Below are 18,097 nucleotides of genomic sequence, written 5' to 3'. Positions count from 1 at the left end.
GTCCTGGGCTCCTGCCTCCAGCCGGCGCCGGCCCAGACCCCAGTGACCATCGTCCTCACCCCGCCGAGCCCCGTGGTGGGAGGGGGCGTCAGCCTGGCCCCGCAGAATCTGCCACAGGACGTGCTGTCCTGCAGCTGGCACCGATCAGCGAGCGCTGCTGAAAACAACCAGATCTTCACCTACGTCCCACAAACACCCCCCGTTCAGCAGAACGGCCCGGCCCACACCGGGCGGGAGACAGCGGGGCCGGGCTGCGCCCTGAACATCGCGGGGTTAACGCTCAGCGACACCGGGAACTACACGGTGCTGATACAGAGCCCGACTAAGTGTGTCCTCTCTATGGTGCATCTGCCCGTCTATGGTAAGCGCCACCCCTGGGAGCTGCACTGACCCCAGACCCTGCACACCCCACCCCCCTGCCCCAGCAATGGAGCTCTGGGCATTTCCCCCAGGGATGAGCCCGGCTGGATCACGGGGGAACCTGCCCCAAACACAGACCCTGCCTTGTACCTGGCACCCGCCTCCTGCCCCCCAAGAGATGATGACCCCCAATACACAGAGATGTGGGGCTCTGGGCCCCCAGACCCCAAACGCCCCCTCCCTGAGCTGGGAGCCAGGACTGAATATGGATAATCTGCATTAACCCATTGTGCCAGCTGCACAGACCTCCCCACACAGGTCACACACCCCTCCCTTCCCTGCATGGGGCAGAAGCTAGAAGTCCTGGCTCCCAGCCCCCTGTTCTAACCATTAGACCCCACTCCCCTCCCAGAGCTGGAGGCAGAACCCAGGAGTCCTGGCACCCAGAGCCCCACTCTTTCCCATGTAGCTGGGTAACCCTGCAGCTGGATAACAGCTGCCATGGAGCTGGGACTGAATCCTCCACAGAGCTGTGAGGCAGATCGAGGGCTCCCCTGGGGGTCAGGTTGGTTCCAGCTGCTCCCCACAGTGATGCTCTCTCTGTTCCCAGAAATGCTGCCCAGGCCCACGGTGACGCCTGACCAAACCCAGGTGCTGGAGAACGGGACCTTCACCCTCACGTGTAACAGCTCCCCCAGCGCTGACACCGTGCTCTGGCTCTGGGACGGGGCGTCCCTTGCGCCCAGTGAGTGGCTGGGGCTGTCCTCCGACAACCGGACCCTCAAGGTGCTGGGTGTCACCCAGGGTGACGCCGGCGCCTACCAGGGCGAGGTCGGGAACCCCGTCAGCACCGAACGCAGCGAGCCCAGCACCGTGACGCTGGCCTGTGAGTAACTGCAGCCCCATCCCCCGGCCGCGCTGCCCCTGGTCCTGCCGGCATCACCCAGCCACGGAGATGCATCTGTGTCTAGGTTGGGGCAGGCACCTGTTTATATCTTGTATCATTTATATCTTGCCCTGCTGGCTCCCTTCCTTCCCTTAATCCACTTCCTTTCTGTGTAGATGGGCCGGACTCTGCCAGGATACACTCTCCAGGACCCATTGGCCTGACCCTCGGGTCCCCTCTGACCCTGACGTGTGTCACCGACTCCGTCCCAGCCCCGAGCTATCGCTGGGTTCTCAACGAGACCGGGAGCAGCTTGACCTTTAACCCCACGACCTTGGATCAGCTGGGCACGTACAAGTGCCAGGCTCACAGCCCCGTCACCGGCCTCACGGCTAGTGTGGAGACCGAGGTGCTGGGTGAGTAGCTGGGCACCGCGCCCCACGTCCGCCTCTGCCTGAGGCCTGCGGAGCATCCGGAGCTCTGTCACTGTCTGTCTGTCCAGCATCCTACACTTCCGGGTCTGTCCTGTCTCCAGCCGGGCTCCCTGTCCGCATGGGACATCCCCTGTCACCTGTTACTCTGTGCACCAACCCCACGGGTCAGCCCCCTTCCCACACCCTGGGCTCTGCCCATCAATGCGGCTGGGACTGGGGTCTTTTGGCCTGTTCTGGATTCAACCCTCAGGCTCAGTTCTCCCAACCCTGTCCAGTCTGGATCAGACACCCCGTCGCCTGGCATGCCATGTACCTAGCCCGCTCCCCGTGCTGGGCGCTGTCGGCTAGTTCACTGTCTCTGCAGCCGCATTCCTCCATGCTCTGGTCTGTCTAGATTCCTGACCGTCTCCTGTCACTCATTGCACTGACCCAACGGTCAGCGCCACTCACAGACCTCAGCCCCGTCCCTGAACTATCATGAGATTGGTGTATAAATCACATTTAACCCAGCTCCTGGTGGGGTCGTGTCTTCTCTGTCTGGACCTGGGGTCTTGACTGGATGTGATTTTCCCCAACGTCCCCATGCCCATGGCTCTGTTTGCCTCCCATTCCCCTTTCTCCAGTCCCATCCCCGCCATGCTAGGTGCTCTGTGCTCCCCCGTCCCCCCCAGGCCAGGTGCTCTGTGCTCCCCCGTCCCCCCCAGGCCAGGTGCTCTGTGCTCCCTCGTCCCCGGGTTCCACACTCGGTTGCTCATGTCAGCGGCACGCTGGCCGTTTGTTGGATGTGGTTTGTTTCCCCCCTGTAGGGAGATCCCGGCACCTCTGGCTGTTTGCTGGGCTGGCTCAGGGGTCAGGGCTTAGGGGATCCCCAGGGGGAGCTGTGTGAGGAAGGGGGATCCCTGCAGGATTCGTAAGGCTCAGGGAGGCGGGATGCCAGCCACATGCTCTCCTGCCGTGTGCCCAGCCTGGCTCCGCATCCCAGCCAGACGGGCCGTGTCTCCGATGGATGCCTGGGAGGGACTTTGTCCCGTTGTTCCTCTCCTGGCCTGGGGCAGCCTTGCCGGGGGAGGGGAGCTGCACCCGCCCAGCCGCTTCCTCTTCGCACGCTTGTTTGTGCCGATATTTGCCGTTTATTTCCTTGTGCGAGTGTCTCCCCGTCAGCTCTGCCCTGGCCAGCGCAGCCGCCCGCACCCAGCACTGCCGGCTCCCAGCTGAGGACGGGGTCACGGAGCCCCAGGTCCCCTGCTGCACCCCCAGCTCCGGAGCAGCCCCTTGGGGGACCCTGTGATGTGCCAGACCCCCAGGGGTCCCCCCGTCACGCTGGCTGGAGCAGCTCCCCACTGCGAGTGCCTGTCTCAGGGCAAAGTGTGAGAAAACAGGGCAGGGCCCCCAGCTGGCGGTGTGCTCGGGGGTTAGATTCACCCGCCCAGTGACGGGTGTGCACTCCCGCATCACTGCATTGGGTTACCAAGGAGCCACAGACAGTCCCCTTGGGCCCTGTTCAGACGCTCAATAAACCTCCTGTGTGACACCAGCTGAGAGTCGCTCTGGGCTAGAGAACAAGGCCGGAGGGGGGGCAGGGGGTATCGTCCCCTTCGGGGGTGGAGGGCCCGGGGGTCCAGAGCGAGGGGACTCCCTGAGGGGGCCCACGGCAGAGACAGACGTGCTAAGGTTCCGAGAGGTGCGGCTCCAGGAGGTGGAGGGGCCTGACCCCGAGAGAGAGTGGACCCCCGAGAAGGGCTGTCGCACTGAAAGGGTCACACACACACACACACACACACACACACACCCCTCCCGTGAGGAACTGGGACTGTTCTTACTGTGGTCTTTGAATGCTGACAGGGGAGGTTGGCTGGGACGGTCTGCATTGGGGGATGGGAGACTGACCTACGGAGAATACCTGAGCATGTAACATGAGAACCCAGGAAGGGGTTAGAGGCCAGGTGACACCTTTGCCTGGGAAACTGAACAAAGGCTGTGGGAGGGGTCGCTGAAGGGGGAGTTTCAGGAGCTGGCTGGGGACATGGCTGGGAGGCAGACGGGGCTCTGACCTCCCAATGGGGCTGGGATGCCCTGGGACCCCAAGATGGACCTAACTGAGGGGGATCCTGTTGTCTGTGCCTGCAAGACCTGTCTTGGACTCTGTTCCTGTCGTCTAAATAAACCTTCTGCTTTACTGGCTGGCTGAGAGTCCTGGTGAATCGCAGGAAGCCGGGGGTGCAGGGCCTTGTGTGTCCCCACACTCCGTGACAGATGGAGATTCTACAACCTCCCTGGGCCATTTATTCCAGTGCTTAACCACCCTGACAGTTAGGAACTGTTTCCTAATGCGCAACCTAAACCTCCCTTGCTGCAATTTAAGCCCATTGCTTCTTGTCCTATCCTCAGAGATTAAGAAGAACAATTTACCTTCCTCCTCCTTGTAAAAATCTTTTATGTACTTGAGAACTGTTATCATGTCCCCTCTCAGGCTTCTCTTCTCCAGACTAAACAAACCCAATTTTTTCAAAAAGAACAGGAGTACTTGTGGCACCATAGAGACTAACAAATTTATTTGGGCATAAGCTTTCGTGGGCTAAAACCCACTTCATCGGCTGCATGCAGTGGAAAATACAGTAGGAAGATACATATATACACAGAGAACATGAAACAATGGGTGTTACCATACACACTATAACGAGAGAGAAAAAACCTTTTTGTAGTGGTAATCAACATGGCCCATTTCCAGCAGTTGAAAAGAAGGTGTGAGGAGCAGTGGGAGGAGGGAGGGGCGGAATAAACATGGGGAAATAGTTTTACTTGGTGTGATGACCCATCCACTCCCGGTCTTTATTCAAGGCTAATTTAATGGTGTCCAAATTAATTCCAATTAAGCAATTTGTTAGTCTCTAAGGTGCCACAAGTACTCCTGTTCTTTTTGCGGATACAGACTAACACGGCTGCTACTCTGAAACCAATTTTTTCAATCTTCCCTCCAGGGCCGGCTCCAGGCATCAGCTTCTCAAGCAGGTGCTTGGGGCGGCCGCTCCGGAGAGGGGCGGCACGTCCAGGTATTCGGCGGCAATTCGGCGGACGGTCCCTCACTCCGCCTGGGAGTGAAGGACCTCCCGCCAAATTGCCGCCGCAGATCGTGATCGCGGCTTTTTTGTTTTGTTTTGTTTTGTTTTGTTTTGGCTGCTTGGGGCGGCCAAAACCCTGGAGCCGGCCCTGCTTCCGTCATAGGTTTTCTAGATGTTTAATCATTTCTGTTGCTCTTCTCTGGACTTCCTCCAATTTGTCCACATCCTTCCTGAAATGTGGCCCCCAGAACTGGACACGATACTCCAGTGGAGGCCTAATCAGCACGGAGTAGAGCAGAAGAATGACTTCTCGTGTCTTGCTCACAACACTCCTGCTAAGACATCCCAGAGTGATGTTTGCTTTTTTTGCAAGAGCGTTACACTGTTGACTCATATGTAGCTTGTGGTCGACTATGACCCCCCAGATCCCTTTCCGCAGTACTCCTTCCTGGGCCGTCATTTCCCATTTATTGTGTATGCAACTGGTTGTTCCTTCCTAAGTGGAGCACTTTGTATTTGTCCTGATTGAATTTCATCCTATTTACTTCAGACCATTTCTCTGGTTTGCCCAGATCATTTTAATCCTGTCCTCCAAGGCACTTGCAACCCCTCCCAGCGTGGTATCGTCCACATACTTTATAAGTGTATCTCTCTGTGCCATTATCTAAATCATTGATGAAGATATTGAACAGAACCAGACCCAGAACCAATCCCTGCGGGACCCCACTCGTTAAGCCCTGACAGCACGACTGTGAACCACTGATAACTGGGATGTCTGGGAACGGTTTTCCAACCAGTTTTGCACCCACCTTATAGTAGCTCCATCGAGGTTGCATTTCCCTAGTTTGTTTAGGAGACGGTCATGCGACACAGAGTCATGATACACCACATCTACCGCTTCCCCCCATCCACAAGGCTTGTTGCCCTGTCAAAGAAAGCTCTCAGGTTGGTTTGACATGATTTGTTCCTGACAAACCTGTGCTACTGTTACTTATCACCTTATTATCTTCTATGTGTTTGCAAACTGATTGCTTAATTATTTGCTCCATTATATTTCCGGGTACAGAAGTTAAGCTGACTGGTCTGTAATTCCCTGGATTGTCCTTATTTCCCTTTTTAGAGATGGGCACTAGATTTGCCCTTTTCCAGTCTTCTGGAATCTCTCCCATCTTCCATGACTTTTCAAAGATAATCGCTAATGGCTCAGATATCTCCTCAGTCAGCTCATTGAGTATTCTGGGATGCATTTCATCAGGCCCTGGTGACTTGAAGACATCTAAGTCCAGTGGGTTAGAGCTGGGGAGGGCTGGGCGCCAGGACTCCTGGGTTCTCTCTGTGCCCCCATTCCTTGCAGCCCAGCGCCCCCTAGTGTCGCACTGGGGTATTGGCGTCAGCACTCACCGATGTTTCTGTGGGAAGGGACCTGGACTCCTGGCTTCCCCCCGTCCCCGTCCCCCTTAGCTCCTCGCAGGCGCGTCTCTGTCCGGTGTGCAGCGCCTGGCAGAATGGGGCCCCGGGCGAGCGTGAGAACAATGGGGACAGCGGGGGCGGGGGAGGCACCCACCATAGACTGGCTGATCCGTCTGGGGCGGGGGCCTGGTCAAGGCGCGTTAACCCTGCGATGCGCAGGGGCCGGGGTCTGAGCAGGGGCACTTGGGGGGGGGGAGTAACTGACGCTCCTGTTTTCAGCAGCGGTCAATGAGCTGTACCGGCTGTAGCCCAGGCGTGTGGGGCCAGGGGGCCGCGTCCCCTCCAGCTCGGGGTTCTGGGGGTCGGGGTCTGGGCCGGCGCCGGCTGGAGGCTGCGGGGGAGAGGCCGCGAGAACCTGTGATGGGGGGAGGCGATACCACGTACAATCTCCGCAGGTTTGGCGGGTTCCCACGCGCGGCAGCAGCGTCCAGGACACCGGCCCCGTCCGGCCTCTGGCCGCTGGCCCCTGCTCACCCCAGTCCCAGCTCTCGCCGCACCGGGGGCCCAGGGACTCCCCGCGCTCGGGGACACATCACTGCGCGTCGGGGGGACCCGGGACACGCGGCGCTGAATCCCCAGCACCGCGGGGTGAGATCTCGGGATCTGCTGAGCCGCTCTGGCGATTGGGGGGGGGGACTGACTCGGGATTTGGGGCTCCCCCCTCCCCCAACGCTTGCCTGTCCAATCGGGGTCCCAAAGGGGCTGGGGGGAGGGGGTGAGCCGCCCCATCCCCGCGTACAGCCTTGGCGTGAACTCCCCGAGCGAGGGACCGAAGGGTGCAGGGAGTTGGGGTGTGTGTATGTGTGTGTGGGGGGGTCCCTGCACCCCCTGCTGGAGGGGACAAGCCCTGCTCTGTGTGTCTGTGTCACATGCACACACCCCAGGTTGGGGGAGGGCTGTTTCCCTTCCCCCCACCTCTGTGCGTCTGTCTGGGCGCAGGTGCCTTTACGCTCCGTGTCCTGCACCTCGCCCCACCCTGGAGCGGGTCCGTCCCATCCCGGCCGCAGGGGTTGGGGGGACTTTACCTCCCAGCTGTCCCAGATCCCTGTCTGTCTGTGCTCTGTCCCCCGCCCCCCGGTGTTGCTCTCTGCCCCCATCCATGGGGGTCTCCAGGGATGGTTCCTCCATCGACACACCCCCTACTGAGGGGTAACTGGGGGGACCCAGGGTGGGGGGTTGCAGATCCCCAGGAGCTGGGGAGCCCATCCTGTGCCAGGCATTAACCCCCCAGCGACAATTCCCCCTCCAGTGTGACAGTGCCCCGCACCTCCCAGGACCAGCCCTATCCCTGGGGACGGGAGCAGTTGCCCTGGAGAGCACATATCAGGTTCACATCCTGCGGTGGGGACTGGATTTACCCCCCCTCCCATGTGAGGTGGGGCGAAGGTGAGTCACATCACCCCCCCCCCGCAGTGGAGGCAGGCAGGGCTGTCGGGAAGGGGGGGCACGGTGCCAAAGGGGCTGTACCCCCGCCCCATCCCTGCGCTGGGCTGGGCAAGGGAGGTGCTTTGTACCATCTCGGCCCCCCACCCCCACTTCCCCAATCTCTGCCCTTTGGCTCCAGCTGGGAACCAGGCGTCTCCACTGTCCCGGCAGCTCCCGGCGGGTCCCGCAGCAGCGACGGGCGATGGGGCAAATCCCCCACAGACCGGGCGGCCTTTGGTCAGGGATTCTCCTGGCAGGTCAGAGGGGGAGAATGTGGGACCCAGGTGTCCGGGACACAAAGGCCTCCAACCATTGCAAATGAAAGTAGAGGGGCTGCGGGTCAGGACTGAGGGGCAACAGAAGAGCTGGGGGGGAGCCAGGCTAGCAGGGGTCTGTGGGTCAGGATTGAGGGGCACTTGCAGGGGAGCCCAGGGTTTGGCTGGCAGGAGCAGAGTCCGACACTCCCTGCCCCAGGCTGGTTCCATCCCTGGGCTCCCCCGAGGCTGAGCCCCACAGCCCTGGGGTGGGACCCATCAGATGCCGCTTTGTTCCCGCAGATCCTGCTTTGCATGAGGGGATTAGCAGGGATCAGCTGTTTGTGTCTCTGTCCCAGAGCACTGAGGGCGCACCCAGCTCCCCTCCCCCCAGATCGAGACCCAGACGGGTCCCACAGCAACAAAGAGCAATGGGGCAAATCCCTGACAGACTGGGGGGGGAGGGGCATGGACCATGGGACTCAGGTGTTTGGGACACTAAGGGCTGTAACAGGGGACAGTGCAAAGGAAAGCAGAGGGGCTGCAGGTCGGGAGTGAGGGGCACCAGTTGGTATCAGTCTCTCTGGTCTCCCCCCCGCAGCCTCCGTCCTGGGCTCCTGCCTCCATCCGGCGCCGGCCCAGACCCCAATGACCACCGCCCCGCCGAGCCCCGTGGTGGGAAGGAGCGTCAGCCCGACCCCGGCCCAGACCCCAGTGACCACCACCCCGCCGAGCACGGTGCAGATACGGAGCCCAACTAGCCCTGTCCTCTCCACGGTGGATCTGCACGTCTCTGGTAAGTGTCACCTCAGGAGCTGCGCTGACCCCGGGCCCTGTCCCGGCGATGGGGCTCTGGGCATCTCCCCCTCGGGAAGAACCCGGATAGGTCACAGGGGGAAACTTTCCCCAAACTCAGACACCATGGGGCAACCCAGGTACCCCAGCGCCTGAGAGACGGTGACCCCCCCCAAGCTGTGGGGCTCTGGGCCCCCAGCCTCCCCTTTTCCCTCCCTGAACTGGGAGCCAGAACCTGCCCCAGCCTACATGGACCTGAACATAGACAGGGCGTGACCCCCCGCCAGGTTCTGCTATCGCTGTTGGGTTTGATTATCTGCGTCGCATGGGCCCCCAGGGCCCCCCTGTGCCAGGTGCACAGACATCCCCACACAGAGCTCACACCCCACACCCCCCAGAGCCTGGATCAAACTCAGGAGTCCTGGCTCAGACCCCCACTCCTCTAACCCACCGGACCCCCCGCCCCAGAGCTGGGATAGAACCCAGGAGTCCCGGCTCCCAGAATTCCGCTCTTTCCCAAATAGCCCTACACTAAAATTGGTTACTGGATAACAGCTCACTACTGCTACCAGGCAGCTGGGTCTGAATCCCCCACGGGGCTGTGGGGCTGGAGTCCCACTGTGCTGCTCCTCCCAGTGACGCTCTCTCTGCTCCCAGAAATGCTGCCCAAGCTCACGGTGACGCCCGGCCAAATCCAGGTGCTGGAGAACTGGACCTTCACCCTCACGTGTAATGGCTCCCCCAGCGCTAACACCGTGCTCTGGCTCTGGGACGGGGTGTCCCTCGCGCCCAGTGAGCGGCTGGTGCTGTCCTCCAACAACCGGACCCTCACGGTCATGGGTGTCACCAAGGGCGACGCCGGCGCCTACCAGTGCAAGGTTGGGAACCCCGTCAGCACCAACCGCAGCGAGCCCAGCTACGTCACGGTGGCCTGTGAGTAACTGCAGCCCCGTCCCCCCGCCGCGCTGCCCCTGGTCCTGCTGGCATCGCCCAGCCATGGAGATGCAGCCCCGCTCCCCCCCCGAGCATGGGGCACAGGGGAAGTTTATGGAGGGCCTCTTCCCTGCCACTGAGATGCAGCTGCCTCTGGGGTGGATCATGGGGGGCTGTTTATACAAGCTTCTCTGGCCTGGTGCTGAAATGCGGCCATCTCTGGGTTGAGGCACAGCGGCTGTTTATACAGGGACCCGCAATCCATCCCCTGACCTCTTCTCTCTCTGCAGATGGGCCAGACTCTACCAGGATAGACCCTCCAGGACCCATCAACCTGACCTTCGGGTCGCTTCTGAACCTGACGTGTGTCGCCGACTCCGTCCCAGCCCCCAGCTATCGCTGGGTTCTCAATGGCACCGACACTAAGGAGACCGGGAGCAGCTTGACCTTTAATCTCACGACCTGGGCTCAGCAGGGCACGTACGAGTGCCGGGCTCACAACCCCGTCACCGGCCGCACTGCCTGGGCGTCTGTCGCCATGCGGGTGACAGGGACGGGTGAGTCCCCAGGATGGAGCAATGCGCTGCAGGCACAGGGATCCCAGTGCTGGCACCAATGCCCCAGTGCGGTGCTAGGGGGCCTGGGCTGCAGGGAGAGGGACAGGGGCTCAGTAGGGGGCGCTCTCCCCTGGCAGTCAGTGCGGCCTCCAATGGGTGCTGGGGGCCCGGACTGCAGGGAGTGGGGTGGGGGGATTGTGGCTGAACCACCTGATCCAACCCCCCCCCCCCATCTCTCCTCCAGACGCCCCTCGTCCAGCTCTCTCTGCTGGGGCTGTTGCTGGGATCGTCATCGGGTCACTGGCGGGGGCGGCGCTGGTCGGAGTCACGGTCTATTTCCTCTGTGAGTAACAGCCCCCCACCAGGACTCCTGGGTTCTCTCCCTGGCTCTGGGAGGGGAGTGGGGTCTGGTGGTTAGAGCAGGGGGGGCTTTTGGGAGCCAGGATTCCTGGGTTCTCTCCCCAGTTCTGGGAGGGGAGTGGGGTGTAGTGGGTTAGAGCGGGAGGGAGGGGCTGGAAGCCAAGACCCCAATTCCAGTGTCTCTGGTGAATCCTCCCAGACTCTCGCTGCCGGAACGAGACCCCCAGGGAGAACGGGGCACCCGTCCCAGTGTATGTGAACCAGTCCACTACAGCCTGGACGGGGCCAGTGGTGAGTGACAAGGGCTCAGCCCCCTCCCCCGCTACTCCAAGCCCGCCCCCTCCTCTGTGGGTGCCCCTCAGTCCCAACCCGCAGCCCCCAGCCAGTTTACCCTGTTCCCTTTGGGCAGAGGTGGGCGGGGGTTACACAAACCCAGGGTCCGATTGACTGTCCCAGGGTCCCCCCCCCAGGCTTAGCTGGGGGGCTGGGAGGTCTCTGGGGTCTGGTGATAATGACCCTCTTGCCTCTGTCTCCCGCAGGCCCAGCCCGGGAACCCCCCTGACCCCAGCCCCACTTACGAGGTGAGCTTCGGCCCCTTGCGCTGTATCCTCCCCCTGCGGGGGGGGGGGTGGACCCAGTTGGGGGAGGGGGGATCTGCCCCCCAACAAGCCCTATGGCTGAGAAGGGGGCTGGTTATCACATCCCAGAGCTGGGGAGGGGGGCAGAGTGAGCCAGAGGGGGACCAGCTGGGAGCCCCAGGGCTGAGGGGAGGGCTGGGGGGGCCCAGCACTGGGGGGAGGAATGGGACCCCAGGAAGGGAGGGGCTGTTAGGGCCCATGGGGGGAGCTGGGGGGCTGGGTCCTGCAGGGTGGGTCCCCAGCTCTCCCCTGGGGCGTCTCTGGCTGAATCGTTCCCATTTCCCCCAGCCGCTGGAGCCCCGAGAGCCGGACATGTATGAGGAGCTGAAGAAGTGACGCCCCCTCCTGCCCCTGGTGCATGCTGGAAGTGGCCCAGTGCATGCTGGGAAAGGCGTGTCTCTGAGCCTGGGTCCCGCCGCCACGTTAAAGGGCAGGAATGGTCACTGCCCAGCCTGGGGGGGTCCGTCTGTCTATGCTTCTTCCCTGGGGCCCATCACCGCAGCGTTTGGGCTTCAGTCTCACCTCACTGGCTAACCACAAGTCACACAAGCAATTCCCTTAGATGCTCCAGTTTCCCAGTATCACCACCAGTGCCACTCGTTATGGGGACAAATGGTTATGAAAACCAATATCCCAGTAAAAGAAAAAACGTTCTCCCGATCCCAAAGGACCAAGCCCCAGACCCAGGTCAACGTACAAATCAGATCTTACCCACAAATCACGCTGTTGCCAATCCTTTAGAATCTAAAATCTAAAGGTTTATTCATAAAAGGAAAAAGATCTGGATGAGAGCTAGAATTGGTTACATGGAATCAATGACATCCAGAAACGGCAAAGTTCTTGGTTTAGGCTTGCAGCAGCAATAGAATAAACTGCAGGTTCAAATCAAGTCTCTGGAGTACAAACATCCCCAGCTGGGATGGGTCCTTCAGTCCTTTGTTCAGAGTTTCCGTTTGCAGCAAAGTTCCTCCAGAGGTCAGAAGCAGGATTGAAGACAAGATGGAGGGTTTCCAGGGCCTTTTATAGTCTCTGCCTGTGGAAGGACGTCCCTTTGTTCTTACTGTGGCAAATCCCAGCGGCAAGATGGAGTCTGGAGTCACATGGGCAAGTCACATGTCCGTGCATGACTCAGTTTACAGGCCGACGCCATTGTTTCCATGTTAGTTTGAAGGTTCCCAGGAAAGCTCAGATGTTGATTGGCGTCTCCCAAAGTCCATTCTCAAAAAGCTGACCACGTGCTTCGCTGAGGCTACTTGGAATCAAATACATTTGAGATACAAGGACAGAGCCAATATTCATAATTTCAACTACCAGATGGTTCACACATACAGACAGCATCATCATAACCAGCAAACCAGAACCTTTCCATAGACACCTGTGACGCAGTAGGGAGCCGGGCGGATTGACCGGGGAATGCCGTCTAGTTTTACTAGGACTGTATGCATGGGGGATGGGAGAGCAGGGGGTGACTTTTATTGAGGGAAGATACCTGAACATGTAATGTGAGAACCCAGGAGGGGGCTGGGGCCAGGTGACACCTTTGCCAGGGAAACTGGACAAAGGCTGGAGGAGGAGCGGGGGGGGGGGGGGGGGGGGGGGGGGGGGGGGGGGGGGGGGGGGGGGGGGGGAGAGGGAGGTGAGACGGCTGGAGGGGTTTTCAGTTTGGAGCTGGCTGCGGAAATGGAGGGAGCCACAGGACTGGGGTCTAAGCTCCCTGCCCCCCAGAAGGACTTGATTGAGGGGTCCCGGTTGTACCTACAAGCCCTGCTTGGGACTGTGTTCCTGTCATCTAATAAACCTTCCGTGTTACTGGCTGGCTGAGAGTCACAGTGAATCACAGGAAGTGGGGGTGCAGGGCCCTGACTTCCCTACACTCCGTGACAAACACCTGGCCATGCCGGGGCCGAGCGGGGCGCGGGTTGGGGGTCATTGCTCAGCTGGGGGTTCTGGGCCTTGGGGGGAGCTGGGAACTCGGCCAGTGGGCAGTGCCAGGGGGTGGGCTCTCTGGGGGCTCTCTGGGCGGTTGGGGGTTGTTGATCGCTGCCCTGCCGAGAGCTGAGGGGAGGTTGTGATGCCTGCAGGGGGGAGGAGTTGGGGATCTGACCCCCGGCAAGGCCACAGAAGGCTGCTCAGGCCGGAGCAGGGGGTCGCTAGGGGCATCACAGCCTGGCACCTGGGAGGTGTCTGACGGCCCGGGGGGGGCGCAAAGGGGGAGCAGAGCGAGAGAAAAGGATCCATACGTGGCCTCCGGGGGCATGTCTGTCCAGCGATTACAGACCCACAGCCGGGCCCTGCCCCAATGTGACGAAGGGCAGGACGAGGAACTCACAGAGCCCCAAATGGGGGGTGAAGGCAGATTTCAACCTGGCATCTGGGCCCAAAAGCACCTGCCCGTTGCCTTTGGTGAGATCCAGAGTACAGAGGTAATGAGCGTCCTCCCCCCCCAGCTTGTCTAGAGTCTCACCAGGCCTAGTCATGGGGTTGGCATTGGACACGGTGATGGCATTAAGCTTCCGATAGTCCACACATAACCGGAGCAACCCATCTTCCTGGGGGACCAGTCCCACGGGTGAGGCCCATGGGCCGTTGAACGACTGGATCACATCTAAAGCCAGCATGTCCTTGACCTCTCTCTCCAGGTTCTGGGCTGCTTTCCCAGTGACTCTGAATGGGGAAGATTGGCTCCCACCTCAGGGAAGAGATCCACCAGGTGGTCTTCACCCTTCTCCTCCCAATCCTCCCCTTTCTGGGTCCAGGTGTCCCCTTACTCTCCTCCCATAGAGCAGCTCGAAAGGGAAGAACCCCGTGGATTCCTGGGGCACCACCAGCTGCCTCCCGATTCCCCCCAGTTCTACTTTCTCTTGGGGAGCCCATTCCTGGTACAGGAATCCCTTCTCCCACAGGACTCTGTGTCACGGAGTGTGGGGGGGCACCCCTGGCTTCCTGCAATTCACCATGACTCTCAGCCAGCCAGTAAAGCAGAAGGTTTATTTAGAATCATAGAATATCAGGGTTGGAAGGGACCTCAGGAGGTATCTAGTCCAACCCCTGCTCAAAGCAGGACCTAATCCCAACTAAATCATCCCAGCCAGGGCTTTGTCAAGCCGGCCCTTAAAAACCTCTAAGGAAGGAGACTCCACCACCTCCCTAGGTAACCCATTCCAGTGCTTCACCACCCTCCTAGTGAAATAGTGTTTCCTAATATCCAACCTAGACCTTCCCCACTGCAACTTGAGACCATTGCTCCTTGTTCTGTCATCTGCCACCACTGAGAACAGTCTAGATCCATCCTCTTTGGAACCCCCCTTCAGGTAGTTGAAAGCAGCTATCAAATCCCCCCTCATTCTTCTCTTCTGGAGACTAAACAATCCCAGTTCCCTCAGCCCCTCCTCATAAGTCATATGCTCCAGACCCCTAATCATTTTTGTTGCCCTCCGCTGGACTCTTTCCAATTTTTCCACATCCTTCTTGTAGTGTGGGGCCCAAAACTGGACACAGTACTCCAGATGAGGCCTCACCAATGTCGAATAAAGGGGAACGATCACGTTCCTCGATCTACTGGCAATGCCCCTACTTATACAGCCCAAAATGCGGTTAGCCTTCTTGGCAACAAGAGCACACTGTTGACTCATATCCAGCTTCTCGTCCACTGTGACCCCTAAGTCCTTTTCTGCAGAACTGCTACCTAGCCATTCGGTCCCTAGTCTGTAGCAGTGCATGGGATTCTTCCGTCCTAAGTGCAGGACTCTGCACTTGTCCTTGTTGAACCTCATCAGGTTTTTTTTGGCCCAATCTTCTAATTTGTCTAGGTCCCTCTGTATCCGATCCCTACCCTCTAGTGTATCTACCACGCCTCCTAGTTTAGTGTCATCTGCAAACTTGCTGAGAGTGCAGTCCATTAATAAAGATATTAAACAAAACCGGCCCCAAGACCGACCCTTGGGGCACTCCGCTTGAAACCGGCTGCCAACTAGACATGGAGCCATTGATCACTACCCGTTGAGCCCGACGATCTAGCCAGCTTTCTATCACCTTACAGTCCATTCATCCAGCCCATACTTCTTTAACTTGGCGGCAAGAATACTGTGGGAGACCGTATCAAAAGCTTTGCTAAAGTCAAGGAATAACACATCCACTGCTTTCCCCTCATCCACAGAGCCAGTTATCTCATCATACCCTGTTTCCCCGAAAATAAGACATCCTCCGAAAATAAGGCCTACTTACAGTTTTGCCTCTCGTTGTAATATAAGGCATCCCCCCGATAATAAGACCTCCCCGATAATAAGGCATCCACCGATAATAAGGCATTTTTCATTTCTGAAAAATAAGACATCCCCTGAAAATAAGACCTAGCGCATCTTTGGGAGCAAAAATTAATATAAGACACTGTCTTATTTTCGGGGAAACAGGGTAGAAGGCAATTAGGTTAGTCAGGCATGACTTCCCCTTGGTGAATCCATGCTGACTGTTCCTGATCACTTTCCTCTCCTCTAAGTGTTTCAGAATTGATTCCTTGGGGACCTGCTCCATGATTTTTCCAGGGACTGAGGTGAGGCTGACTGGCCTGTAGTTCCCCGGATCCTCCTTCTTCCCTTTTTTAAAGATGGGCACTACATTAGCTTTTTTTCCAGTCATCCGGGACCTCCCCCGATCGCCATGAGTTTTCAAAAATAATGGCCAATGGCTCTGCAATCTCATCCGCCAACTCCTTTAGCACCCTCGGATGCAGCGCACCCGACCCCATGGACTTGTGCACGTCCAGTTTTTCTAAATAGTCCCGAACCACTTCTTTCTCCACACAGGGCTGGTCACCTTCTCCCCATGCTGTGCTGCCCAGTGCAGCAATCTGGGAGCTGACCTTGTTCTTGAAGACAGAGGCAAAAAAAGCATTGAGTACATTAGCTTTTTCCACATCCTCTGTCACTAGGTTGCCTCCCTCATTCAGTAAGGGGCCCACACTTGCCTTGACTTTCTTCTTCTTGCTAACATACCTGAAGAAACCCTTCTTTTTACTCTTAACATCTCTAGCTAGCTGCAACTCCAAGTGTGATTTGGCCTTCCTGATTTCACTCCTGCACGCCTGAGCAATATTTTTTTATTCCTCCCTGGTCATTTGTCCAATCTTCCACTTCTTGTAAGCTTCTTTTTTGCGTTTAAGATCAGCAAGGATTTCACTGTTTAGCCAAGCTGGTCTTCTGCCATATTTACTATTCTTTCTACACATCGGGATGGTTTGTTCTTGCAACCGCAATAAGGATACAGCCAGCTTTCCTGGACACCTTTGCCCTTCATGTTATTCTCCCAGGGGATCCTGCCCATCTGTTCCCTGAGGGAGTCAAAGTCTGCTTTTCTGAAGTCCAGGGTCCGTATTCTGCTGCTCTCCTTTCTTCCTTGTGTCAGGATCCTGAACTCGACCATCTCATGGTCACTGCCTCCCAGGTTCCCATCCACTTTTGCTTCCTCTACTAATTCTTCCCTGTTTGTGAGCAGCAGGTCAAGAAAAGCTCTGCCCCTAGTTGGTTCCTCCAGCACTTGCACCAGGAAATTGTCCCCTACACTTTCCAAAAACTTCCTGGATTGTCTGTGCACTGCTGTATTGCTCTCCCAGCAGATATCAGGGTGATTAAAGTCTCCCATGAGAACCAGGGCCTGCGATCTAGATGACAGGAACAGAGTCCAAGACAGGTCTTGCAGGCACAGACAACAGGACCCCCTCAGTTAGGTCCATCTTGGGGTCCCAGGGGCACCACAAGCCTATTGTGGGGGGGAGCAGAGCCCCATCTGGGCTCCCTCCATTACCAGCCACCTCCTGAAACTCTCCCTTTCCCAGCGCCTCCTCCCCCAGCCTTTGTTCAGTTTCCCGGGCCAAGGTGTCACCTGGCCTCTATCCCCTTCCTGGGTTCTCATGTTACATGCTCAGGTATTCTCCGTAGGTCAGTCTCCCATCCCCCAATTCAGACCATCCTAGCCACACTCCCCTGTCAGCATTCACAGATCACAGTAAGAACAGTCCCAGTTCGTCACATCTCTCCCCCCTTCGAGACCGAACTGAGCGGGGTCACTTCAGCCAGTGACCTGGGGAAGTTCGAACCTACCCCCGTTCCCTTGGATGTCCCCAAATCCCTCCCATCCACCTCCAGGGGAACAAGGTATTCTGTCCGGAGGGACAGCCCCGCACCTACCCTGTAAACCAAAAACCCTGAGTCTGGAGCATCCAGCCCCCTAGAGGAGCTGGCCTAGAGCTCTCCTCCCTCCTTAGCAGGTGGTACTCTGCCAGCCCCGCTTCCCTGGGAATGCTGCCTCTCGCCCGGCTGGGTCTCTACCCAGTTAACCCTCTGTGGGTTCGGTCTGCTCAGTCTGTCCCTGAGCCAGAGGCACTGGGCCCTTATGTGGCCTCTCTGGCCACAGTGGTAGCAGCCCATGTCCCGTGGGTCCCCTCGAGTGGGTCGGATGGTCCTGACGCTGGATGTTCCCCTTTGGAGGGGGTTCTCCATATTTCCTCGCTGGGAGGTCCCATGGTGACTCTCTCTCTGCGTTGTGACGGGCCTGTTCCTTTGGGACTCCTCCCTGTTATCCCCTGCCCGACTGTTCACAAACTCGTTGGCCAACTGGCCTGTGTGCTGCGGTTCTCTGGCTTTTGGTCCATCAACCATCGCCTCAGGTCGGATGGGCACTGCTCATACACATGCTCCAGTATGAATAGGTCAAGCAGGTCCTCTATAGTTTGGGCCCCAGCTGTCCACTTGCGGGCATACACCTGCGCCCGGTTGGCTAGTTGTAGGTATGTGACCTCACGGGTTTTACGCTGACTCCGGAACCTTTTCCGGTACATCTCAGGGGTCAGCCCAAACTCGCGGAGCAGGGCCTTTTTGAACAGTTCGTAGTCCCCTGTCTCCGCCCCTTTCAGTCGGCTGTACACCTCCCTG

General features: G+C 58.5%; 1 protein-coding gene across 1 annotated transcript in view; it reads left to right on the top strand.

Moving 5' to 3' along the window:
- The window catches only part of LOC117888981 (carcinoembryonic antigen-related cell adhesion molecule 5-like), a 30,074-nt gene extending 18,259 nt beyond the window's left edge, over positions 1-11,815 (top strand). Inside the window, exons 7-16 of the mRNA XM_034792778.1 lie at positions 22-361; positions 971-1,246; positions 1,423-1,662; positions 8,457-8,684; positions 9,341-9,616; positions 9,907-10,173; positions 10,418-10,516; positions 10,733-10,824; positions 11,073-11,114; positions 11,460-11,815. Of these exons, the coding sequence (XP_034648669.1) occupies positions 22-361; positions 971-1,246; positions 1,423-1,662; positions 8,457-8,684; positions 9,341-9,616; positions 9,907-10,173; positions 10,418-10,516; positions 10,733-10,824; positions 11,073-11,114; positions 11,460-11,507 (1,908 nt within the window). The 3' untranslated portion in view covers positions 11,508-11,815. The remainder of the gene's footprint in view (positions 1-21; positions 362-970; positions 1,247-1,422; positions 1,663-8,456; positions 8,685-9,340; positions 9,617-9,906; positions 10,174-10,417; positions 10,517-10,732; positions 10,825-11,072; positions 11,115-11,459) is intronic.
- Positions 11,816-18,097: the final 6,282 nt, after the last annotated feature.

Source organism: Trachemys scripta, chromosome 16, assembly GCF_013100865.1.
Source record: "Trachemys scripta elegans isolate TJP31775 chromosome 16, CAS_Tse_1.0, whole genome shotgun sequence".
Classification (NCBI taxonomy): domain Eukaryota; kingdom Metazoa; phylum Chordata; order Testudines; family Emydidae; genus Trachemys; species Trachemys scripta.
The sequence above is the reverse complement of the archived record's forward strand: the minus strand, read 5'-3'. Positions and strand labels throughout refer to the sequence as shown.